The sequence below is a fragment of the Colletotrichum aenigma genome (genome assembly GCF_013390185.1).
Source record: "Colletotrichum aenigma strain Cg56 chromosome Unknown KSG_Cg56_contig10, whole genome shotgun sequence".
NCBI classification, from domain to species: Eukaryota; Fungi; Ascomycota; class Sordariomycetes; order Glomerellales; family Glomerellaceae; genus Colletotrichum; species Colletotrichum aenigma.
In genome coordinates, this window is record NW_023500916.1 from 1,533,307 (window position 1) to 1,557,832 (window position 24,526).

The 24,526-nt window shown below is 54.9% G+C and overlaps 7 protein-coding genes across 7 annotated transcripts; 2 read left to right on the plus strand and 5 right to left on the minus strand.

Moving 5' to 3' along the window:
- Window positions 1-346: 346 nt before the first annotated feature.
- CGCA056_v014293 (Baeyer-Villiger monooxygenase) lies at window positions 347-2,395 on the minus strand (the record flags this gene model as incomplete). The annotated part of the gene is made up of 6 exons (XM_037329535.1): window positions 347-352; window positions 404-856; window positions 964-1,701; window positions 1,764-1,904; window positions 1,977-2,209; window positions 2,272-2,395. 6 exons carry the CDS (start codon window positions 2,393-2,395, stop codon window positions 347-349), a joined length of 1,695 nt encoding a protein of 564 aa, XP_037171710.1.
- A 1,100-nt stretch (window positions 2,396-3,495) lies between these two features.
- lovD-2 (Acyltransferase LovD) lies at window positions 3,496-4,845 on the plus strand (the record flags this gene model as incomplete). Its single annotated transcript, XM_037329536.1, has 3 exons — window positions 3,496-4,017; window positions 4,071-4,362; window positions 4,421-4,845. 3 exons carry the CDS (start codon window positions 3,496-3,498, stop codon window positions 4,843-4,845), a joined length of 1,239 nt encoding a protein of 412 aa, XP_037171528.1.
- Window positions 4,846-8,742: 3,897 nt separating this feature from the next.
- CGCA056_v014295 (uncharacterized protein) lies at window positions 8,743-10,103 on the minus strand (the record flags this gene model as incomplete). Its single annotated transcript, XM_037329537.1, has 5 exons — window positions 8,743-9,151; window positions 9,213-9,616; window positions 9,669-9,779; window positions 9,834-9,929; window positions 9,999-10,103. 5 exons carry the CDS (start codon window positions 10,101-10,103, stop codon window positions 8,743-8,745), a joined length of 1,125 nt encoding a protein of 374 aa, XP_037171527.1.
- A 2,346-nt stretch (window positions 10,104-12,449) lies between these two features.
- On the minus strand, window positions 12,450-13,406 carry CGCA056_v014296 (putative 4-hydroxy-2-oxoglutarate aldolase; the record flags this gene model as incomplete). The annotated part of the gene is made up of 1 exon (XM_037329538.1): window positions 12,450-13,406. The coding sequence occupies one exon, from the start codon at window positions 13,404-13,406 to the stop codon at window positions 12,450-12,452; it is 957 nt and encodes a 318-aa protein (XP_037171526.1).
- Window positions 13,407-14,625: 1,219 nt separating this feature from the next.
- Window positions 14,626-15,573, minus strand: CGCA056_v014297 (putative formamidase; the record flags this gene model as incomplete). The annotated part of the gene is made up of 1 exon (XM_037329539.1): window positions 14,626-15,573. The coding sequence occupies one exon, from the start codon at window positions 15,571-15,573 to the stop codon at window positions 14,626-14,628; it is 948 nt and encodes a 315-aa protein (XP_037171709.1).
- A 1,112-nt stretch (window positions 15,574-16,685) lies between these two features.
- CGCA056_v014298 (Vegetative incompatibility protein HET-E-1) lies at window positions 16,686-19,826 on the plus strand (the record flags this gene model as incomplete). Its single annotated transcript, XM_037329540.1, has 1 exon — window positions 16,686-19,826. One exon carries the CDS (start codon window positions 16,686-16,688, stop codon window positions 19,824-19,826), a length of 3,141 nt encoding a protein of 1,046 aa, XP_037172068.1.
- A 358-nt stretch (window positions 19,827-20,184) lies between these two features.
- Window positions 20,185-24,033, minus strand: CGCA056_v014299 (Uncharacterized protein; the record flags this gene model as incomplete). Its single annotated transcript, XM_037329541.1, has 1 exon — window positions 20,185-24,033. One exon carries the CDS (start codon window positions 24,031-24,033, stop codon window positions 20,185-20,187), a length of 3,849 nt encoding a protein of 1,282 aa, XP_037171532.1.
- Window positions 24,034-24,526: the final 493 nt, after the last annotated feature.

The window sequence follows — 24,526 nt, forward strand, 5'->3', positions numbered from 1 at the left end:
CCGCAGTAATAAAGCCTGAAAGCACCTCCTTACTGCCAACTGCAGTCTGACTTTGGCCAAAATTTTCTGCCTCGTAGTCAGATGACTCTTATGGTAGTCGAAATCTTGCCGAAGAACATTGATTGGTGAAAGCGGTGAGTATCACAGTAGAGAAAAGACCATCGAAAACGCCCTTGCATGTACACTGCCCTAACCTCAAAAATTCTGTTATTACGGCCCAAACGTCGACTTGGATCAATCAGACTGCAGATGTTCCTAAGTTTTGCACGTTCCAATTTCCAAGTAAATTTCTTATCAATACCGATGCTCAATTCGATTCTAGAGATCTGAATCAATGCCTGAGAACCTATGGCTTGCATGTATGCGAAACTCAGATGCGGCTTCTATCTCTCGTGTCTCTCACAATGTCAAAGCCAGCCCACCCATCCAGCGCCTCGCGAATCTCTTTGGCATACTGAGGAATACCACCAGCAAAGTTGACCTGCTCAAACGCTTTGCCGGGCATCGACCCACCCATGTACGTCGACCTAGTCGTCGGGAACAAAGACGCATTGCTAAGGTCGTTGATCCTTTGTTTCCACGTCTTAGTCGCTTCGGCAGTAGGGTTGATGTACTTGATGTTCTCCCTTTCAATCTTGCGGATGCAGTGCGCGATCCACCGTCCTTGGACCTCGACCGTAGAAGGGCCGTTGCTCAGAAGAGTCGGTCCGTGGGGGCCGTACATGTGGAACATGTTGGGATACCCGCTGACTGTGGTGCCCAGGTACGTGTTTGCTGCCGCCTTCCACTCGTCTTGGAGGTATGTGTTGTTGATGCTCTTGAGACCCATGTTCGTCATGCCACCAGTGGTGATATCCTAATTCTTTCAGTCAGCTTCGGCAATTCGGTAGTATGGAGTTGGTCTGGACAAAGTCCGACTTGCGGGTCTCGACTGTTGTGTTCCATGAAAGGGGTCAAACTCACAAAGCCGGTAGCAATAGCAACGACATCGAACTCGTAGTGAGATCCATCCTGCAACTTGATGCCCGTCTCGGTAAAACTCGCAATGCCGTTCTTGCCGATGTCAACGACGTCTACATTTGGCTTATTGAACTGCTCGTAGTAGTTCTGCTCCAAGCAGGGCCTCTTCACACCAAAGAAGTGCGGCATCTTGTCAACGGTGGGAGCCAGGATATCCCTCTTCCTGGCATCGCCAATCCTGAGTCGCACATTCTTCGACCAGAAGTTGTACGCCTGCTTGTTCGCCTCGGCATCGAACAGCATATCCTTGTAGTTACCCAGCCAGTATCTGAAGCCGCCGTGGTCCCAAAGAGCCCTATAAAAGGCCTCTCGCTCCTCGGGTGAGTCGTCAAAGGTGTTGCGCTCATGCATGCCGTAGAAGAATCCACCGAAGCATTTCTCGCGGAGTTGGAAAAGGCGTGGGTACCACCCCTTTGCGACGTCTTGCTCGGCTGGTGTAAGGGGGCGTTTACCCATCGGCACGGCTAGATTCGGCGTTCGTTGGAAGACTTTCAATTCTCCATCTTCTCCGACGAGTTGTCCCCATTCCTGAGAGATTTGGACACCCGAGGCGCCAGTACCAATGACAGCACATCGCTTGCCGCGGACGTTTACGTCTTCTTCGGGCCAGAAAGAAGAGTGGTGGACCACCCCTTTGAACTTTTCGACGCCGGGCCAGTTAGGAATGTATCGCTTGGATGCCTACAAAACGGATGAGCATCAGCTGACTGGATGAAGTTAGTGGAACATTCAGGTTCACTTACAAAGCCAGCTGCAACAATAAAGTACTTGGCTTTTGCCAAGCGACCGTCGGCAGTCTTCACGTGCCACTTGCCTTCGGCGAGTTGGAATTGAGCGCCCACTACGACTGTCTCAAAGGAACAATCTTTTGAGAGGTTCAAGACCTGCAAGCTTCCATCTTAGTAACCCAACGACCACCACGAAGGCAGAGAGTGTCTCAATCAAGATGATCTTACCTTGTTGACGTGGTCAAAATAGGCCCGCAGCTCCTGGAAGTTGGGGTAGTTGGTGGACCATGTCCAACCCTCAAAGACTTGGGGCCAAGAGAATTCGTACTCGGGGACCTCAGAATCCACGCGCGCTCCCGGGTACCGGTTCCAGCGCCAAGTGCCCCCGAATGACGTGCCAGCCTCGTAGATTACACACCGAAGACCCATCTCACGGAGGGTCTTTAGCATAAACACGCCCCCTTTGAAATTGTCAGCCGTGCCACAGTTGTACAGAATCGGTTGCACTTAGAGGGTGACTTACCGAATCCTCCACCAACAATCAGGACATCCACATCGAGGTTGTCAGCATACGGTCCTGTAGTCTGACGTCGTGAGGAGTAGTCTGACAGCTCCGTCGCGAATTTCTTGCCGCTTGTTGCCGCCATGGCTGAAATGCTGTTTCTGGAAAGTATTTCTTGAAGTCTCGCTTGAATGTACACAATGGTCGATGTCGCAGATCGGGGCAAGACTATGAGAGCTTGACAGCTGTCTTATAACCACCTCTCATCGTAAAGAATTTACCGTTTGGTTTCGTTTGAAGTGATGCTTTGCCATGACATCAGATGATACCTGGCATCCTCAAAGCTTCATCCCCGTTTCGAGGAATGCTCCGCAGCTCCAATGCCTGCGGAAGCGGCCAACGAGCCTGAGCCGCAGTTGCATCGATCACCACGCGGAGACATTTCAATAACACAGCACCCATGTAAGCCCCTGCGGATGCGCATGCATGTATTCGATAATCCGCTGCAATGAAGACTCGGGTGTCCAGCCAATAGCCATAGCTCCGCGACCAACCATGCGTAACAAGCTGCCTCGAAGCTCCCGGACCGCATCATGAGGTTTCACCCCTCTTACAAACGTCAGCCGCGGAACAGTTACGCTGCGGATCCGCAGGCTAGTTGTGCCCGGGTTGGCGTGCGGGAAGGATGTCGCATGCAAGTGCGGAGAGCCGACCGTCACTCGGGCGCGGATCCGCATGTGCCGTTGCTACCGCAGCGTCTGCGGGGAAAACGAAAACCTTCGTGTCGCCATCGTGGAGGGCTGCCCCCTGTCGTTGACGAATCACGCAGCCCCAGCAATGAGACATCTAACTAACTTTCCCTTCATCCTTGGCAGAGTTCATGGTGTGTGCTGGCCTGCCAATTCGGCATTTACTCGCTGCAGACCGAGGTTCTGCGCAGCGTGGGATTGGCTCTTTTGATTTTCTGCCCTTCGTCTATGGATACCGAAGTGCGTTCATTTTGCCATATTGAGCGGAACCTGCGCTACCACTATTAGCAGTATGCGAGCATGTCCAGAACTAGCGGTTACACGCCAAGAATAGCCGCAGGTTGAAAAGCCGCATTGTAACCTCGGGTTTACACACCCGCTTGTTCTTTTCTTCGGCAGAGACAACGTGCTGAATCGTCATCGTTCATCCCATTGAATCATTCCCACGCGGCAAGCCATCACTGTAATTGAATCTCAGCCCTACTTACGCCTAATCATGTCTCTCTCTGCTCAGACGGTTAATGAGCTGAAAAGCCTCGTTGACAATGCCACCAGCCAATCTCACAGCATCCCGGGGACGACGGTCGTGGTGGTAGACCGCAGTGGGGCGGAACAATTCGCTCACTCTTCAGGAAAACGCGGAATCTCATCAAGCGAGGAGATGAGCCTTGAAAATGTGTTCTGGATTGCCTCCTGCACAAAGATGGTCACGGGCATCGCGTGCATGCAGTTGGTTGAGAAGGGGGTTCTCAAGCTGGATGACTCTGGCCATCTCGAGAAGCTGTGCCCGGAGCTCGCGGAGATCAAGGTTCTGAACTCGCAGGGGAAACTGGAGGAAAAGAAGAGAGGCATCACGCTTCGCATGCTTCTTACGCACACTGCTGGCTTCGGATACACCTTCTTCGACCCCCGGCTCCGAGACTTCAGTTACCCAGCTGGCATCGATGAGTTTTCTGGTAGTATCCGGGACATGATGCAACCGCTCGTCTTCCAACCTGGTGAGAACTGGGAGTACGGCGTAAGAAATTCACTGTCTGACCGTTTGGTTACTTGGTTTTAATTTGCCTGCAGATTGGAATCGACTGGGCTGGCATCGCTCTCGAGCGTGCGACAAACATGAGCCTCAATGACTACATCCAGAAGAACGTTTGTCAACCACTGGGGTTGAAGAACGTCAACATGATACCTACGCCGTCAATGAAGGCACAGCTTGCGTACATGCATTATAAGAACCCTGAAGGCAAGATTACCGTTAGAGACCACCCTCTTCACCGGTCTCTCATTGCCCAGTCCCCTGAGGAAATTGCGAACACCTTCAACAGTGGTGGAGCTGGGCTGTTTGCAAAGCCCTCAGAATACGCCCGTAAGTTACATCTCAGAGCGTTTCTCTTATCTAGGAAATTCCGACTGAACAGCATCAGGTATCCTCACCGTCTTCTTGAACGACGGAACCTGCCCCGTCACCAAAGCGCAGATCTTGAAGAAGGAGACCGTAGACGAGATGTTCAAGAATCAGATCCCCGAGTTCCCCGACTTTGGCAGGTCAGGTATCCCGCCCGCGAAGCCGGAGCTCACGAACCCCATCCCTGAGATTTACCCAGTCCCCGGGAACCCGCCCCAAGGGTGGGGACTGACGTTCATGATCACCGGTGGGCCGACCGGGCGGTCTGACGGGACCGCGTGGTGGGCAGGGCTGCCGAACTTGTTCTGGTGGTGCGACAGAGAGAACGGAGTTGCGGGAATCGTGTGCTCTCAAATCTTGCCGTTCTGTGATGCATCGGTTATGGGGTTGTGGGGTCAGCTCGAGATGGGTGTGTACAAGGGGCTCGGCATCCTGAAGGATTGAGACTTGACGAAATTGATCCGATCCATTCGTTTGTATACTTCTATGAATTGCTGAATGAAGTCTCGTGGGTGAAATCATTTCGTAGGCAGTGAATGGACTTCACGTCCGACCTGCCCAAGTACTTTTCGTCACTTAAGCACAATGAAACTATGATAGCCCTGGGAGCACGCACGACGTGGTTGGTCCAGCCCAGCCGATATACGTAGCAAGTCTATGTTCACCGACATCTCGGTCCTTTGGCCCAAGCATCAGCTACAGATATACTGCCACCTAAGCTGACCCCAGCAATTTGGACGAAGTGCCAAGGCCTGCAGCTACCAATCTCTGGGGACGCACAGAGTCGGCGGGGAGACAAGCCGTATGCACCCCGCTTCCATATGCAGCTCAAACGCGGGGTTGACATGGTCATCCCTGGGTGCGCGTCGTTTCGGATGGCCGGGCGCTTTAAAAGGTCACGGGGAACCAGCGGGGAGAGCGCTGGGGATAAGCTGTGGGCACTTCGGGCTGACTTTGCCTGCGTCAACTCACGTCCCTCGCGTCCGAATGCCAACATTGAACGAAACATCCACAGTTTGCCAGCGATCAAGCCACCCGCAGAGATGAGGAGACAGAATAGCAGCTGCGACCAGTGCAGGAAGGGGAAACGGGCATGCGATGCCGGTGCCGTCAAGGATCTCCAGCTTTGCCTCGACAATGAGATGCAATGGAACATTGGCAAGTTTCTCGAAGCCACATCTGCCTTCTCCCAGCTAACGTCATCGCAAGATTGGCAAGATTTGACGGGACCGTGCTCAAACTGCCAGAAGACCAGAAAGAGTTGCACTTACGACTGGGCTCGTTCGCAGCAACATCAAATCCGCGAAAGACGACAATCATCAGTATCCGATAATCGTCCCTTACCAAGTCGCAAACGGGTCAAGTCCGTTCATGACGCCGTGGTACCAGCAACATCGCAAGGAACAGTCGACGGCTTCCAAGATGTCTTCCCAGGATTGGGCTACAATGAACCAGGTCTATATTATGAAGCGAGTCAGCCATTGTTCCCCGAACCCATGTTCGGGCCAGGCTCTGAGAACGTTTCGTTGTCACCGACCAACGACACAGCCAGCAACGCCTCCCTAGCCGACGATCTATCACTGGTCTTTCCGGCCTCTTCAGCGACATCGATGCCAAGTTGTATATCAGATGAGCTACCCGGATTGGACGGAGCTGATGCTATTTCTGTGCACGACCCTGCAATAATTGAGTTCGCTCCCAAGGCGTTGGCAGGAGCCCGAGCGACAGCACGGAAGAGGCCATGGCAAGGCAGAAAGTACTCAGACTTCTCCTTGGGCGGCTTGTCGGAGTTCTCACCAACTCAGCAAATGATGGCACGCACTAATAATGGGCTAATGACGGAAAACCTCATGAAGCTCTACCACGATGTCTTGGAGGGAGCACTTTCATGCTGGCTGACGGAGCAAAATTGTCCGTATTTACTGCCTGCGAAATCAACGGAGAACCTCAACTTTCAAGTGGGGGAGTCAGTTTCGAATCTCCCAAACAGGATTTACCGAAGAGTCCTCAATCTTGACAAGTCCCTAGACTCTCTCGGAATCAAGCCGCTTACTCTATATGAGGACAGACAGGCCACTAGGGCACTTCACTTGTCAATCATGGCATTCACAGCTCAATGGGCCCAGGGCAGTTGGAGGAGCCAATCACGATACAGACCATCAAATATTGAAGATGCAGGACTTTGTCTTTCGGGTTTAGGGGAAGATTTTGACACAACGATCCAGCAATCGTTCTGGAATCAAGCACGTAGACACCTTGATGACTGTTCCAGGATCAACTCATTCAAGGTTGCGTTCGCGGAAATAGTCTTTGGACTAACACAACAGCCCATATCTGAGTCAGACGATTTCACGTTTGAAGAATTTGTTATAGGCCCGATGGCTTCGTCTTGTGGCGGCAGTATACCAGAACGGATCAAAATGGTGTTTGAAAAGGATGGAAGCAATATGTATACGGAGAAAGCGGCTCGACGGCTTCACGTGCTCAGAAGACAAGTCGAGACATTCGACCGAAAAGCCGTCAAAGAACAACTTTCGAGGCGGATTTCCTGCAAAAGAACAGACTCTGAGGAGCGCAAGACGATGGAACTGATATTCTGGTTGGCAGTCATGTTCGACACCCTATCCGCAGCCATGACGGAAAGGCCGGTGACTGTGTCAGACGAAGAAAGCAAAGACAATGATGAGACAAAGGACGAACCCGAGGCTGGACAGCAAAGGAGAGGGATGTCTACTACCGACTGGAACGACCGGTTCATCATCAAGCGACACCAGAAACTCGCGCCTTTGAGATGGCCGTGTCCCGAGCAGGCGGTCTCCAGGGAACTTCGAGATGCGGCGCCCGTCAAAGTTCTTCTATTTCGGAAGATTACTCGGCTGCAGACTTTGTCATCTAGAGCTGCCAAGGAAGAAGTGGTTGAAAGCGCGATCCAGGATGCTCTCTCCGTATATCGACACTGGAACATGACATATGGTCCACTGTTCCAGGATTGCGTCCAGTACCATGACTCGCTTCCCTCGACGGTCCAGAGCTGGTATGTGTGTCTGCTAGGCCACTGGCTCTTAGCGGTAATGATTTTGGCCGACACAATCAGCTTGATGGATGAACAAGGCATGAGCATGCCATCCCGCGCGAGACAAAGAGCGGAGACGAACATGGTCGGCAGTCTACGAACAACAAGCATCCGAATGGTTTCCGATCTTGCGAGGGCCTCAACACCCCGCGATGACGATCTGGGAAAGCTGCCGGAGTATCACCATGCGGCGAAAGAGGGCGCTTTGCTAACAGAGCCTTGGACAATGGTTCTGATGCGGTCATTTACAATGGCGGGGCTGTCTCTACTCGACGAAGCTTCAAACCGAGGGCTACAAGGTGATGTCGTTGTTGAAGACTCGCAGAGACGCTGCGAGGATTGTGTCAAAGCGCTTTGGTACTTGGGGCGCAAGTCTAGCCTATCCCTCAAAGTAGCCGCAATCCTCGGTGATGGGCTGGAAAAGTCGAAGCTTCGAGGCCTCAGGTCGGTTACAGAATTCGCTGGTGCTGGTGAGCAAAGCACAAGTAGTCAGGTAGAAGTTTTTTGAGCGCAATCTGAAGGCGAGATATCCTAATTGATTATTGCGAATATTCTGCATGGAATAGGTCGTCGGGATAGTTGAACTTTGGTGATTAGACGGGCTAGCATTCCCGATTGGCTAACAAAACCTCTAATTTTCGCATTTAGCCGGAACTTAGCCAATGATATGCAGCGCATATCTCATTACGGGCTTGAGATTGCCGTCGGTATCGTTCTTTGTGTTCCTTCTGCCAAAGAGTCGTTAGCTTCTGGGATGACAAGAGTCCGAGATCCCATCTAAGACTCGTCCACGTAAGAACGTCTTTCTTCCTGCCAGGAATAAGAAAATTTCCGAGGGATAGACACGGAAACTTCCTGTTTCTCTTTGAGGTTGGTCTTGCGTTGGGGTCGCAAGGAAGATCTCTTTCCGCTGTCGTCAGGTTTTACCGCATCCGGAAGGGAGGCTGAATCGAATAGGCGAAGCCGCTCAGTTCCGGACAACCTTCACATGCGAGTCTGGTTTCTTTGAGTGGATACTCGAATCCGGCTCTACCAATGCGATCAGGGGTCCCAGGGCCATTTTAGATCAGTTTGAAGCAAGTTTGGAAGTTGAAATCTTGAACTTGATGTCGTGAGATCTGCAGACCGCAGACTATCCTGAGATTATAATACATAAAGATACCCCAGTTGTACAAGAAGAAAGGGGTAATAATAAAATCATGATACCGTAAAGCCCATCTCGAAAAACAATTCGTAAAGTCATTATTGAGCCCAATCAAACATTTCCGTTATCCAACCTTGGTGACCTCGGTCGTAGTTTTACCCTGCATGTACGCCCCAAATATCCTCGTTTCCGGTACCTCAAACAGCTTGTCCGTATCCGTCGTTGGAGAGGGCTGCGAGTACGAGAAGCTCGTGCCCGGGCAATGAGCCAGTTCCAGATCGAGGTCATCGTCGCGGGGGTACTCTTCGGTTGTGACCTCGACCTTGACCTCGTGTGTGACAAAGATTTGACCAAGGCCACTCCTAAGAACGGGCCAGAAGACGGGGAGAGAGGCGCAAATCGCCGCGACATCAATCTCGAGGATGGCAAGGACCATGGGCACCGGGGCGTACCATGTCGGGTCGAGGGTGGGGTAGGTTCCCGCACGGGAGCGGACGAGGGCGACGAGGCGCCAAGCGGAGAGCATGAGGACGCTTTGGTAGACATGTCAGCTTCCGAAACTTGAAGACAACGGGGGATCCAGAAGAGACTTACACGCTACCAAGGAGGAAGAGTCCAAGAACGCCTTTGCGTGACCTCTTGTTGGCTTCCTTGTTAAAGTAGAGCGGTAGCGGGATGGCGAAAATGATGAAGTCGAGAAGCATGTTGCTCGTCGCGTGTGCCTCATATGTCTTGATCAGATCCTCCGCCACCTGTGTCCCGAAACCCCAGCGTCCTATCGTCGGCTGGCTCCAGTCCCAATACCCGCGGACCGGGATGCAGGGGACCCAGGCGAGGAACATGAATGCGATGCCCCACATGGACGTGAGGACGATCATGACGATGGTCAGGGTGTAGGACTTGGAACCCTTTTCAAAAGTTCGGAGATATTGGAGGAGGATGGCAATTTTGATGAACGTTGTTGACATTGGAAGGGTTCCATTGCAGATGTAGAAGATCTAGATGTGTCGTTAGAAATGAGCAAGATGTGGTGATTGATGGGAGGTGCACCTTGAGGAAGATACTCAGGTCTATTTGGAGGTCGGGGAATTTCAACAAGTGCTCTCCTAAACCATGGTCGGTTGCGACGCAGGTGCCGATACTGCCTATTGATATTGATATCTGATAAAGAAGTTAACGGGTGCTGCGGCCAACGTCGTGGTTTGTGAAGCTCACCATCACCAATACCACGAAGAAGTCGTCCCATCCTGCTGCCTTGACGATGAAGATGCGAGTAAATAATCGCATAAGCGCGCATATTAAAGTGAAGATCTGTGGAAGGAAGATGTCAGCCACTAGTAACCTCCCAGACATTAAACGCCCTTATCAATCGCGACCTACCAAAAACGATATCACGATGCCAAGCATCACACTTCGATTATTAATTGCAGGCTTCGCATCATGAAGATTGTCGGCTTTCCCAATCAACTCGATAAAAGACGTCATATCGTCGATGCCCCGGTCGAGGGGGAAGAAGCGCGACAAGGAGGGAAATGGCTAATACCACTATTGATGCATATCAAACCTCCTCAAGTCCGCACTCGTTGTTCCTCAGTCGAATCGAATGTCAATCGGTATCGATGAAAAGGGGGCGGAGGAAGTCTTGGAATTGCAATTCAAGACAGAAAACTACAAAAGAAGGAGCACAAGAATAAGTGAACTGCCAGAGAAGAGGGTGTGCGAAGGACCCGGGCCTTATGGCATCCTGGATCATGGCAACATCCGGACATGGCTAAACAAAACGCAGATCAAGACGTGCCAGCAGACTCCCGGGATTAGCAAAATGATGAAAGCGCGGCCGCCCGGAGGCGTTGGGCTTGGTCGTACAAGCGTCCAGCGAAACGTTTCTCGGCTGGCAAGAAATGATCCACGCCAGGATGGCATTAGCCCTCCAAGGCGTTTGTCTCTCTTCTGTCTCTCATCCCCCTCCCCCCTGGCTCGCTTCTGGACCTTTGTGCCCCACCAATTTCCCAAATGAGGTGGGCAAATTCTCCGGGCTGCAGCAGCGTTTGCATGTATGTCGTACTGCAGCGCGTGCAAACAGAACATTGAATTGTTATGAAGTGCCATTGAATAAACGGGGGAGATTGCTATCAATAGTAATGCCATTCGGCTATCCCGCAATGAAAGGTCCTTCAATTACGAGGCGGCGGGAACGACATGTCCACCGCTCTGATGAGTCTCCCTCATATGTCTATCTAGAAACTGCCGCATGGCGAACGGGCGTTCCATTCACGCCGCGGACGCACACGCCATACGAGCGTGCACATCCCGCGTAGAACCCGGAGAGCCGGTTCCCATCCGCTTCCCCCCTGTCCCCTGTTGCCGGGAATGCTACAAGACCCCTGCTCCATTCTGGCCCTGTGTTTAAAAAAGCGTGGCTTGCCCCAAGACTTTGGTCCGTTGCTCAGAGCTGGAAAATCCACTTGACGCATGCGGGGATGGGAATGTGGCGGATGGGCAAAATACGCCGTGTTGGGATTAGGGTGATGGGAGGAAATGTTGTGGTCCTTTGCAAGGCGCCCAGAAGGGTCTTGTCTACCTCTCTCTCTTCTCTCTTTCTTCGGCCAAAGCGAGGCCCCCACATTACCGAATGAGACATGTTTTCTTGTTCTTCAGCAGCAGCGGTTAGTAGTGCTGAGCTCGCGTTCTGGAAGCTTGCGGGTTGTGGGGTGCTGGTGAAGCTGCTGATCCGGACGCATTCGGACAGCGAGCAGTTGTCGCAAAGGTCCAATGTTGCGAAATTGTGGCTGACATGTAAGGAGATGCTGAGTTCCAGACGAGCAATTTTGACGCATGCGATGGGCCTGGTGCACCTGTTGGCTGGAGATGGACCTCGAACGTCATTGTTCGACCTCCCATCATCTCTAGGCAAGCTAACTAACGACCAACTCTTTGCCTGCCCTATCGTCCTTTTCAGTCTTTTGCCTTGCCAACCGTTTCAATTGTTTTGCAGCTTTTCTGCCCGCCCGCGCTGTTTCTTTGGCCGCACCTCTTTCATATCCCCCTTGCGAGCTTTCCCCTGAAATCCATGCAGCCCGTTCCAAAATGCGGCATCAAATGTGGCGCGAGCATTTCGACATAACTGCGGCCCGCGGCTCCAGAATGATGGCAGGTTTGCCCGCTCGGTGTGTCTAGCACCCTCGCTTACACGCTGGCGGCAGTGATGGACTGCCTCGAATACCGGTTAATAGTTATCACATCCAAGCTTGACGTCTTTTTAACCCAGTTCACACATGTTCTCGAAACGGACGGTGATAAGACCATGCGGTCGGGTGGCAAGCCACTGTCGTCTGGAACGTAACACCTCGACGCCACGTTATTTCCCTAGAGGCGTGGTTTGGAGTCTAACTGCGCGGTAGTCGCATTTGATGTGTGTTGCGAAGGTGGCCCGTAAACATGCCAGTCGACACGTAGCCCAGACACTCGGTAAGTGCTGGGAAAACACGTGGCTTGTCAGTCATTTTCAGACGATCTCGATCGTGAGGCACTCGTTTCTTGGCTTTGACATGATATCTTCATTGATAGTTTGATCGCGGTCTCGTCTATTCATGCTCATTCCCTCTTCCCCTTAAACCCAATTGCCGGCCTAAAAACAACGTGCGCGCGTCTGTCGCAATTCCCACGCCGTTTGCCATGCCCCTGATTCCGATGCCATTCCAAGCGTCCAGACCAGGAAATCCGCGTAGACTATCCTCGCGGTTCCCACCCCTCGCCTAATGAGACAGGAGACTACCCTCCGTGACCGTTCAAAACAACAACAACAACCTACCCCATCTGGCTGTTTCCCATCTAGCTGGACGCTCCGAGCTCCTCCTCGAGCTTGTTCAGCTCGCTCATCAGGCTGTGCACGGCCTTCTTCTGGTCCTCGCTGGCAGGGAGGTACGGCCTGCGGGGGTCGAAGAGCTTCTCCTGGCCCGCGAGGCCGGCGCGCGGCGCCGTGAACACGGAGGCGGCGTACTTGATGGTGGCGATGCCGGCCTTGGTGGCCTGCTCCGCGAGCGCGGCCTTCTGGTGCAGCGCCAGCGCCTCGGCGGTCTTGCCCTCGCCGTGCAGCTTGTAGATGTGCGTCGTGACGCGGGGGAAGACGTTGGCGAAGGCGGCGATGCAGCCCGCGCTACCGACGGTGAGGCCGCCGAGGAGGAAGTCGGACTGGCCGCCGTAGGTGGCGAACTTCTCCGGGGCGAGCTCGGCGGACAGGCGCACGATCTTGGCGACGGCGCCGCAGGTGAGCTTGACGCCGACGATGCTGTCGTACTTTTTGGCGTACTTTGCGATGGTGGCGCTGTCGAGGTCGATGCCGTTGCAGACGATGGGGAAGTTGTAGATGACGATGGGGATGGGCGACTTGGTGGCGACCTCGTCGAAGAAGCGGTCGATGACGGCGGGCGTGGTCTGCTTGCCGAAGTAGGCCGGGGGCAGGACGAGGGCGGAGTTGGCGCCGGCCTCGGCAGCGTCGGAGAGCAGCTCGAGGACCTGCTTGGTGGAGTGCGCGCCGCAGCCGGCCATGATGGGGAAGTCGGGGCCGGTGGCCTTGCGGGCGGTAGCGATGAGCGCCTTGCGCTCTTCGCGGGTGAGGAGGAAGGCCTCCGCGTTGGTGCCGAGGATGACGAGGCCGGCCAGGCCCGTCTTGGAGAGGTAGGAGTAGTACTTGGTCTGCGCCTCGAGGTCAAGCTCGTCCGTCTCGGGGTTGAAGAGGGTCACGGCCGGGGCCCAGACACCGTTAGGAGGCACCTTGGAGGGAGACATTGTGGTGGTTTGGGGTGTTGATTCTTCAATGAGGGGTATCTAGAGGGGCTGTGAGATGAGATGCAGCGTTGCTAAGTGACCAACACCTCGAGATCTGTGAGAATGCTTAAGTATGTTGTGAAAACTGATTGATACTGGTGATGAGTGAGTGATCAGGAGTCTTTATTATGAACGATTCGGGTTCCATGACCGAGGTTGTGCTCTCCCCAGAATCGGGATCGTATCCGTTGGATGACAAGAGTCAGATAACAGAGGGGTTACTATCGGATATCCGCACCGGGACCAGATCCGACTCCCCCGCCTTTGAGGCCGGTCTCGGCCGTGCATGGACAGGGGTATATCCGGCCGACGCCCGATGCTTTTTCCACGGATATTATTAACACGGGCGGCCCCCGCCCATAGCGCACCACTCTCATTCGCAACAGCACACACTGAGACGCTGTCACAATGTCACTTGCATGTCTGAAGAAAGTTTCGGGTTTTATAGCGCACTTTCCAGCAATCACGTAAGGCGTGTAACCCCGAAATCCTCCCGCTAACGGATTTCTGCAACCAACACAGAACACGCACACCCCAAAAAGTCGACGATAGCTTCAAAAATGAATGTGGGGCCCTGGCCAGGGATCGAACCTGGGACCTCTTCCAGATTAACTGTTGAACGATCAACCCTAAGGAAGAATCATACCGCTAGACCACCAGGGCTGGTGATATCCGCTTGCTGATGATGGCTCGCTTGGATGGCGGGGCGAGAGTGGTGCCGACATGAAGCCATGGTGGGCTCGATGGGTCTGCGGCTCTCGGGACTGACCGGGTTGTCCTTTTGGTGAGTTAGACCATCGCAACGCTCTCAACAGACTCTTCCAAGTGGGCTTTTGGGTCTCATTCGACTTCGTGAATCGTGATGAACCATGAGCAGCCAAAGCCGTCAACCTCCGGCCACGAGTCCTCCTGAGAGACACAAGAGTGGATCAACTCTTCAATGTCTCTTGATCCTCCGATGACTTAAGCAGAACGGATTTCATACGCAGCTGACAGGGAATGATTCCGAAAACAAGCACGGCAACAATCATGTTGTCTTTCAGGCATGATACATTGTGTTGAACAAAATGCGATAACTGGTAAGAGAGGAACGCCACCAAACGCAAGCTTGAATCCCTGATAGAGCCAGTGAACAAGACTGAAGCGTGGCAGGGGCCTCATGCGTGCTTCTTTCTGACCCTCAGCTCTCGAAGATCGAATACGGAATGCTGGCGGAAACCGCAAAGTTCGGCATATCCACAATTTCAGCGATTTTCAAATCCGCTGCGATGCTGCAGAGCATGTACGCCTCTTCCCTGGTCAAATCTCTCGTTGCAGTAAGGTGCGCGATGAGAGATCTCAACGCCTTCTTACTCGCTTCCAACAGGTCGGAGTCAATACCTAGCACAGCATAAACCGCCGGATCACTCTCGACCTTGCCATGCACCGAGCCGCGAGTGTCGTAGTGCGGACTCGTGACATACGGCATATCCTTTCGGACGTTGAACCGTAGCGTGGCCTTCATCGGTGTCTCAATCGCCGTCCCGCAAACCTCGCCGTCGCCTTGGGCTGCATGGCCATCCCCACAGCTGAACAGAGCTCCGGGGACCTTGACTGGGAGATACAGCTTCGTTCCTTGGGTGATGTGCTTGCAATCGATGTTCCCGCCGGTATCTAGCGGCGGGATGGTCGAGAACTCGCCGTCTTCCGCTGGCGCGATGCCCGCGACGCCCAGGAACGGTCGGAGCGGGATCTTGATGCCCGGCTTGAAGGTGATGAAGTTGTCGGAGTTCGACCAGTGGTAGTGCTTCAGCATGAGCGTGTCCGGGAAGTCCGCGGCCAACAGACCAAAGTTGGGCATGATGCCTGTGAAGCCCCAGCCCGCTGTCTCGAGTGAGACGACTTCGACCTCGAGTACATCTCCGGGGTTTGCGCCTTCGATGTAAACCGGTCCGAAGATTGGGTCAAACGTCGAGATTGGGATTTCTGAGAGATCTGGGGCTTTTGAGGTGGCTGTCACTTGGGCGCCGGACGAGTCAAGAAGATCGAAAGACACGACTTCGCCGGGGGACACAGTCAAGGCCGGCGGCGTTGTGTTGGACCATTTCAGGCGGGAGGTCGAGGGACCGATATGGTGTTTTCGCGTCATCGTTTCCCGCAGAACTTTGAAAGGGAATGAGAGACAGGTGAAAAGGAGCTCAGAGAAGGCGCGATTTTGAATGACTCTGATCAGTTTGAGACGCTGGTAATGAGTCCGTCTCGCGGGCGCAGGAGTCCGAAGATGTCGCTTATCGCCCCTAGCGATGCGGGGTATCGCGGTCGTGACGTATCGTCGGTCCGGGACAGGCCCCTGGGTACGTTGCGTCAAAAGTGCCGGTTTGCCGTATTTTTGCCAGGAGGAACAACGGCTCAGATAAAGATAAGAGCGAATTGTCCCTCATGGGCAGCTGGGCAATTAGGTTGTTCCATTTAGCTCAAACCTTTTCCGTCCAAGTTCCTGCACAGCGATATTCTCAGCGTTGGATCGAGCGAACACCGAGCTTATTCCCGTCAGTGTGGTTATGCTTTTGATCTGCCTTCTGTTCGGACAACTCATGCAGGATTGAAGTTTGTCGTCGCGTTGATCTCACATTGGCTTCAATCCTTATGAGATCTAGTGAATCGATGTTTTGCAGGCTCGTTACCATGAGACGAGTAAGCCTCGAACTGTAGCTTGTTCAGCCTGTCTTGAAGTGACTTGAGGGTTTTCATTTGTTGGAGATAGCGGATGCATTTTTGAAAGCCTGTAAGATGCGTGCCCTATTTAACAACATGACTGCACCTGTGCACCAATTCCATTTTTATAATAACCTACTTACTTACTAAGATGCACCGAAGGATTCTGTGTGAACGTGTCGGCCAGACCAATCAACCAGGCTCCCGCCCGGCGGAACGGCGCGCAGGCTGAGCACAGGAACAGCTGAAAAGACTGCCCGAATCAACGTGGTTCTAATTTCGGCTCCCTGTAAGAGCCCACTTAGTTGGATGATGTCGCTCTGCAGGACAGAATGCGACGTTCATCTTCGGAAGCCTGGAGCCTTGTCTCACTCAATTGCTTGCTTACTTCTCACAGTCTACCAAGAGCTCATTTTGACACGTACATCAACGCCTTCATCAACCGCTCGCTTGACCAAGTTCGTAAGTACGCATTGCCTGCTTCAAGAGTACATCACTGATTGTCCTCGTTTCAAGGGTCCCTGACCGATCCGATACCTGGCAGCAATGTGGCTCATTGACACTAACACCCTCCGTCTCGTTGGGGTCCGAGGGGATCCACAGGAGGACTACGCGATTCTTTCCCACACCTGGGGCGCGGACGAAGTCACCTTCTCCGCGTATCAAGCCTTGAACGCGGCGACTCAGAATGGATCATTTCCTGCGCTCGAAGACATCGGTGGCCAAATCGGCGTCACAATCACAGCCGGCTACCGCAAGATCAAGAATTCGGCAGACTTGGCCAGGAAGCAGAAACTGAAGTACATATGGGTCGACACCTGCTGCATCGACAAAACAAGCAGCGCCGAACTGTCCGAGTCCATCAACTCCATGTACCGATGGTATCAGAAGGCCAAGGTCTGCTACGCATTTCTCGAGGACGTTAAACCAGTGAGCTTGAGCGACCCTTTCGACAAGAACTCGAGCTTCAGAAAGAGCCGCTGGTTTACGCGTGGTTGGACCTTGCAAGAGCTGATTGCTCCTGCGACCGTCCAATTTTACGCCCAGGACTGGTCTTTCATCAACGCGAAGCAAGATGGAGACGATGCGTTTCGTGGGCTGTTGACCCAGATTACCGGCATCAATGAGTTGCTGCTTGCAGGGAAGACACTTCTCTCGGATGTGAGTGTGGCGAACAGGATGCAATGGGCGGCTCTCAGACAAACGACAAGAATTGAGGACATGGCGTACTGCCTGCTTGGTCTGTTCAACGTCAATATGCCGCTGCTCTATGGCGAGGGCATGCGGGCCTTCACCCGACTCCAGGAAGAGATTCTGAAGGAAACAGACGACCAGTCAGTTTTCCTTTGGGGTATCCCGCCAGACGAGACATCAGCGGGCGATGCACTCTACGGGCTGTTAGCACCATCGCCTCATGCGTTCTGTCAGCTGGACCTCGATCGGGTCCGTCCTCTCCCACCATCTGAGGTGCAAGAGAGCACGCCAGCGACCGTGACCAGCCAAGGACTTCGAACAAGTCTTCTTCTCTTTTCTGTTGAACCCGAGTCGGACGACTACTACGCGATGCTTGATTGTGTCGCCTCGAAGGCCGACGGGGTCGCTGTTGACTGGAATCCCGGGATTATGGTCAGGAGATTATGGGGCGATCAATTTGCTCGGATTACATCTTCCAAAGGCTCTGTCGTGTTGTTTCCCGAGGACAGCTTCGACGAAAAGAAGGGGAAATTCGAAAACGTCTACGTTAGACAGAATCCCTTTTACGCCCTTCCCGAGGTGACGATCAAGTCACGAAGCCGGCGCGGCGACAATCTGACGCCAGGATATCTGGGTTTCAAGGTGTCCGAGGCATATCCGCCAGATCGATGGGACTCAAGCCTGTCAGTCATCAGACCCAAGGAACCACAATCAGGACGCCCATTCGTTGTCCTCCGATTCGCTGCAGATGACCGGAGTCCAATTCCCACGGTTGATGTTGCTATCGGACTTCGTCGCATCCAAAAAAGATGGGAACTTTGCTACGAGAAGCATCCATCTGGCGGCGATCAACTCCAACGGGTATACCAGAAACTTGTCGGAAAGGAAATCGCCACAGACCCGTCAGCATCGAGCTCTCGCGGACTCGGATTTGTCAACATCGCCGTCAAAGCGACGCAACGCAGAGGTCGGCGCTTCATCCAGCTAGAGCTCTCCGGCGCGGTACAACTCGACTCCAAATCCATCCAAAACGCCACCGTCTCAAGAGAGATAAGACGCACCCTCTCGGACGAGATATCGGAAATCACCAGAACATGCTGCGTCCCGCAGAAGCTTGCATATATCCTGCCAAAAGAGACCCGGATGATCGAGGCTGTCAGGACCAAGTCGCCGGACATGAAGCCCTCTCCGGGGTACTACGGTCTGGGTACCATGATCAACGACGTCGAGGTCGATGAGAACAAGCCGTACGCCAACATGATCCGCGCTGTGCGTGCGAAGCGAGAGATGAAGATCAAGTCCCTAGTTTCCAAAGACCGCAGTCTCCTCGAGTGCGAAACGGAGGAGTTTGACCGCTTCAGACCGATACACTGGGCAGCGGGCATTGGCTCGCAATCTGTGATGAAGACGCTGATCAAGCTTGGTGTCGACCAGACCAGTGTGACTGGAAGCGGGCTGATGGCGATTCACGTGGCTGTTTTGAATGGCCATTTCAATCTGGTGGCCTATCTGTTGGAGGAAGAAGCATGTCTCCAGCCGAGAACGACGCCGGATTGTCTACACAGATTCTTGACCGACAGGCAAGAATCTGTGATGCATGTTCTCGTTTCGCCCGTCTCCGTCGGACTTCACATGCAGCGGATACAGAAGATCATCGAAAACATAAAGGAGGAGATGGGAGGAACACATGCTTTCGCCCATAGAAATTGGCTGGGTGAAACTCCCCTCCATCTGGCTGCCGCAACAGGGGAAGAGTTCCCTCTCAAGTACCTGATGGACGTCGCAGGACACCCTGACGCCCACCAAAGAGTAGACAGATTCGGGCGCTCAGTCCTGTTCCACGCAGCATGCGGCGGCAACCGGAATGTCATCAAGTACCTCGCTGAGCGTGGCGCATCAGTCAACCTCAGCGACGATCTCGGCCGAAGCCCCCTCCACGCCGCTGTCACCGTCAACAGCCACGACTCCGTCAGTGCTCTCCTAAACTTTCACGCAAACCCAACAAGCATAACCCACAAATTTGGTCTCACGCCGCTGCACTTTGCCTGCCTGTATGGACATTCCGGGGTGATCCGCCGGCTATCGGGCTCAACTATGGACCGCTGGTCAGCCGGCGGTCTGGCCTTCCAGCCTCTCCACCTGGCTGTCGCTAACGGGCACGAGAGCTGCGTTAGCCATCTACTCGACGCCGGGTGCCAGACCGATAGCTATTGCAACAGCTATTTGAAGCTCGTGCGGTCGAAGAATGGCGTTCAGTGGGAGGGGAAGCTGGTCATGTTGGAGACTCCGCTGAAGTCGGCCGATCTGGCGTTCAACCTCGGCTTTAAGAATCTTGTTTCTATGTTGAAGGGCAAAGTGGTCAAAACCAACGGAGTGAACGGAGACGGGACAAGGCATACAACTTCATCGGTCGAAGTCAACGGAACAGGAAAGTCGAACGTGACTACGGGCCCGCTGTGGGGTTTGCTCGGACTGGAAATGCTTGACGACTAGGCATGTTTGGGGGTCCAGCCAGATCACATCCGGAGAAGGGAGACGGAAGAAAATAATAAGACTGTATAATTCATAGATAGGGTATGTCATCGCGTATGTGTAGCGTCTAATATCTGAATTTGAAGCCTTTGTGGCGAGCAAAGCCAGCTGGAAGATAACTGAAAGATGGTTGCTTTCATCGTTACGTCGTTTCACTTCAATTGAGAGACAGTCCGCGTATGAGCGATCAGGTTTTGGAATTTAGATAAGAGAACATCACTCTATCGATCCCGAGAACTATCAGATGCGCTTGAACAGTCTAAAATCAATTTACCCATATAACTCCTCTAAATGCTTCCATGCAGGTATCATCCCATCCTCACGCCTCAACCGCGCCCCAGGCACCACCGCCAGGCGACTGGATAATCACCCTCTCCCCAGCCCTCAACTTCGTCGTCGCCTTCGCCCCAAGATTCACAACCCTCTCCTCCCCATTCTTCATATCATCCCTCACGATAACCAGATTCACACCCGCCTCTCCATCACCACCACCCTCCATGCCGTACGGCCGCCTGCTCCGGCGCTCGCTGAGAATGGAGCACTGCACCGGCACGCGGAACTCAATCTCCCTCACCGTGCCGTCGCCGCCGCGGTTGCGGCCCACGCCGCCCGACCTCGCACGCAGCTGGAACCGGCGCAGCACGCACGGGTACCGCTTCTCAAACACCTCGGGGTCCGTAATGCGCGTGTTCGTCATGTGCGTGTGCACGCCGCTCTGGCCCGCCCACGTCGGCCCCGCGCCCGCGCCGCCGGCGATCGTCTCGTAGTATCCGAACCCGTCCTTGTGCTCGCCGGTCACGGGGTCCTTGCCGCCCGTGCCGAAGGTGAGGTTGTTGCAGCAGCCCTGGCTGGCGGCGGACGCGCGGAACGCCTTGAGGACCACGTCGGTGATGCGCTGCGAGGTGAGCACGTTGCCGCCGACGACGGCGAGCCCCGCGCCCGGGTTGAGGATGCTGCCGTCCGGGATGACGATGTCGATGGGCGCGAGGCAGCCCTGGTTGAGCGGGATCTGCGACGAGATGAGCCCGCGCAGGCAGTAGATGATGGCGGAGTGGGTGATTGCGATCGGGGCGTTGGTGTTGCCGAGGACCTGCGGGCCGGTGCCGGTGAAGTCGAAGGTGGCGGAGCCGTCGGGGGAGACGGTGATCTTGAGGGAGATGGGGGTTCCGTCGTCCATGTAGTCGACAGCGACTAGGGGCTCGGGGCCGAACTTGGCGAGGGTGGACTGCATGAGCTCGCGCACGGCGTGCTCGGCTGTGTGCTGGATCGCGTACATGTAGCGGTGGACGGTGGCGAGGCCGTTTTCTGCGATGAGGGCCTTGATCAGGGCGATGCCCTTGGCGTTGGCGGCGATCTGGGCCTTGAGATCCGAGAGGTTGTCCTGCAGTCTGCGGGTGCCGGAACAGCCGTCGTACTGGGCGGGCTCCTCGAGCAGCAGGCGGCGGACTTCGTCTTCGTTGAAGCGGCCCTCGCTGACCAGCTTCGTCGACTCGATGGCGGCGCCCTCTTGCCAGAGAGCGGATGACGTCGGCGGCATGGAGCCGGGGAGGATGCCACCGATGTCCGCGTGGTGGCCGCGAGAGGCGACATAGAAGGCAATCTCCTCGCCGTCGAAGACGGGCGTGATGACGGTGATGTCAGGCAGATGGGTTCCTCCGCACGACGGGTGGTTGGAAACGAGGACATCACCGTCCTTCAGCTTGCCGTTCCAAAGGTTGTGTTGGTAGCGTACGGCGAACTGCATAGAGCCGAGATGCACAGGGACGTGGGGAGCGTTAGCGACGAGGCCACCGTCGGGGCTGAAGATCGCACAAGAGAAATCGAGACGCTCCTTGATATTGGTGGACACGGCCGTCTTTTGCAAGGTGCGACCCATCTGTTCGGCGATCGACATGAAACGGTGGCCGAAGACGGTCAGTTGGACGGGGCTGAACTCCTCCTGCTCGCCGTTGGTCTTGGCGACGACCTCCTTGGGCGCGCGGTCGATGACAACGTAGCTGTCGAGGACAGTGGCAGTCGACGCAGGCGTAACGAGAATGGTCTGCGTATTGTCGATAATCAAAGCCGGGCCGGTGATACGGGCGCCGACAGGGATGGTCTGAAGCTCATAGATCGCAGTCTCAAGGTGGCCGTGGCCCTCAAAGTAGACCTTGTTCGTGCCGCTAGGAGAGGGAGTAGCCGCGGTTGAGCCCTCGACGGCCTTCATCTGCGCAAAAGGACTCTTCTCGACCTTGGCGCGGGCGGCGCCCGTCGCGCGGATGCGGATATCGTCGACGATGATGGCCTTCTCGGGGAAGTGGAACCCAAAGCCGCGACGGTGCGCGTCCTCAAACTCCGTCTTGAAGTTCCAGTCGGCGCCCTTGAGGATCATCAGGGAGCTGCTTGAGCCGGCGTATCTCATGTTGAGGTAGGCGTCGTGGGTGATGCGGTCCTCGGCGAAGCCCTGTTTCACGAGCTCGAGGGTAGCTTGGGCGGAGAGGTCCTCGAGTTGCTGCTGGATGCTCGCGGCGGTCTCATCCGAGTAGGTGATGGCGGAGGGGCGCTGGATCTCGTGCACGACGTCGGCTAAGGACATGCCGTAGGCTGACAGGATGGAGGAGTACTTGTGGATGATGATGCGGGAGATGCCCAGGACAGTCGCGACAGAGCACGCATGCTGGCCACCCGCACCACCGAAGCAAGCAAGGTGGTGAACACCAGCCTCGTAACCGCGGGCTTCGGTAAGGGCACGGATAGGACTGGCCATGCCCTCGTCGGCAACCTTCAAGAAGCCCAGAGCAACCTCCTCGGGGGAGAGCAGAGACAGGCCAGAGGCCTCGCGGTCCTTGTTGATCTGGCTGGTGAGCTCTAGGAACTTGGAAGCAGTGACTTCGCGGTTCAAGGGCTCGTTCTCCTTGGGGCCGAAGACTTTGGGGAAGTACTCGGGCAGGAGCCTGCCGAGGAACAGGTTTGCGTCCGTCACAGTGAGCGGGCCGCCCTTGCGGTAGCAGGCCGGGCCGGGGTGAGCAGAAGCGGACTCGGGCCCGACGTTGAAGAGGCCGTTCTTCCACGTCAGAATTGAACCACCTCCGGCAGCCACCGTGTGAATATCGAGCTGCGGCGATTGAATAGCAATGCCGGCTGTCGTCGTCTCGAACACGTGGTCGTAGACACCAGCGTACCGAGAAACATCGGTGGAGGTACCACCCATATCGAATCCAATCACCGGACGGCGCTCCTCATCGTCCCAGGAGCTTTGCGCGTAGCCAACGACACCACCAGCAGGACCAGACAGGATGGCCTTCAGACCGCTGAACTTGCGGTAGTCCACGAGGCCGCCGTCCGACTGCATGAACTCGATGCGGGTAGCAGCAGCCGCGAACCCGCCCTTGAAGTTGGCCGATATGGAGTCGATGTACTGGCGGATGACGGGTGTGAGGTAGGCGTCGGCCACGGCGGACATGCCGCGGGGCACAACGTTGATCATGGGCTGGACCTCGGACGACAGCGTCACAGAGAAGCCCATCTCGGCCGCGACGCGGCCCACCAGCAGCTCATGGTCTGGATACGCGTACGAGTGGATGAAGACGACGGCGATGGACCGGAAGCCCTGCTCGCGGACCTTCTCCAGCTGGGTCTTGATCTCGGCCAGGTCTGGCCTCTTCAGGACCCGGATGGTCTCCCCGGTGATGGCGGTCACCAGCTCCTTGTCGTCGGGCGTGGGGGTGGTCTTGACGGAGGCCGGGTCCTCGGTGTAGTCCTCCATGGTGATGCGCTCGTCGACTTCGACGACTTCGTCAAAGAGGACCTCTGGCCTCGTCACCGAGAGATCGAAGATGTTGGGTCTGGACTGGTTTCCGATGGCCAGCAGGTCTCGGAAGCCCTTGGTTGTGATGAGGGCAACGCGCTCTCCTTTCCTCTCGAGGAGGGCGTTTGTGGCTACTGTGGTGCCCATGCGGATGGACTCGACGTGGAAGAGGTCCAGGAGCTGGCCTCTGGGTAACGTCTCCCCGGTGACCATCTCGAGGATTCTGCGGATGCCCTCGGTGGGAGCATCTTGGTAGTTGGCCGGGTCGACGGAGAGAAGCTTGAGGATGATGTCGTCTCTGCCGGGGATGGCGGCGTGCACATCAGTAAAGGTGCCGCCTCTGTCGATGGAAATGCGGATGCGATGTGACTTGACGGTCATGATGAAGGTCTGGGTTCGACTTCTGTGTAAAGTCGAAAGCCTGATGATATTGAAGAGAAAAAGGAAATGTGGCAGGGGTATCAGAGAGCAGTTGAGCCACAGCAACACGAATAAAGATGAGATAATTCGGCAACAGACAGATGTTCACTGTTGAGGGTTTATACTTCAAATGGTTATCACTGTGAGTTTGTCACGATGTGTGAAAGCGCAGCTTGATAATTTGCCGTTGGGATCGGTAAAATGGGGCGTCGGAAGACATCTGCGATCGAGGAGAGGACTGTCCCTGAAACCGGCCTCTCGCGTTGCGCCATCGAGTCGCCCAGACGATTCATGATCGGGAATTAACGCTTCAAAGGCATAGACACAGCTGCTGGGCTGCCTTCACTCGGCCACAACGGCTTCAAGGCACCATCGGCCTTTGCACCGGAGGTCGTCGGCGGGGGAAAGACGGCCAAGCTGAGAGTTTGGCTGCAGTGTCTGGCGGAGTGGGTCC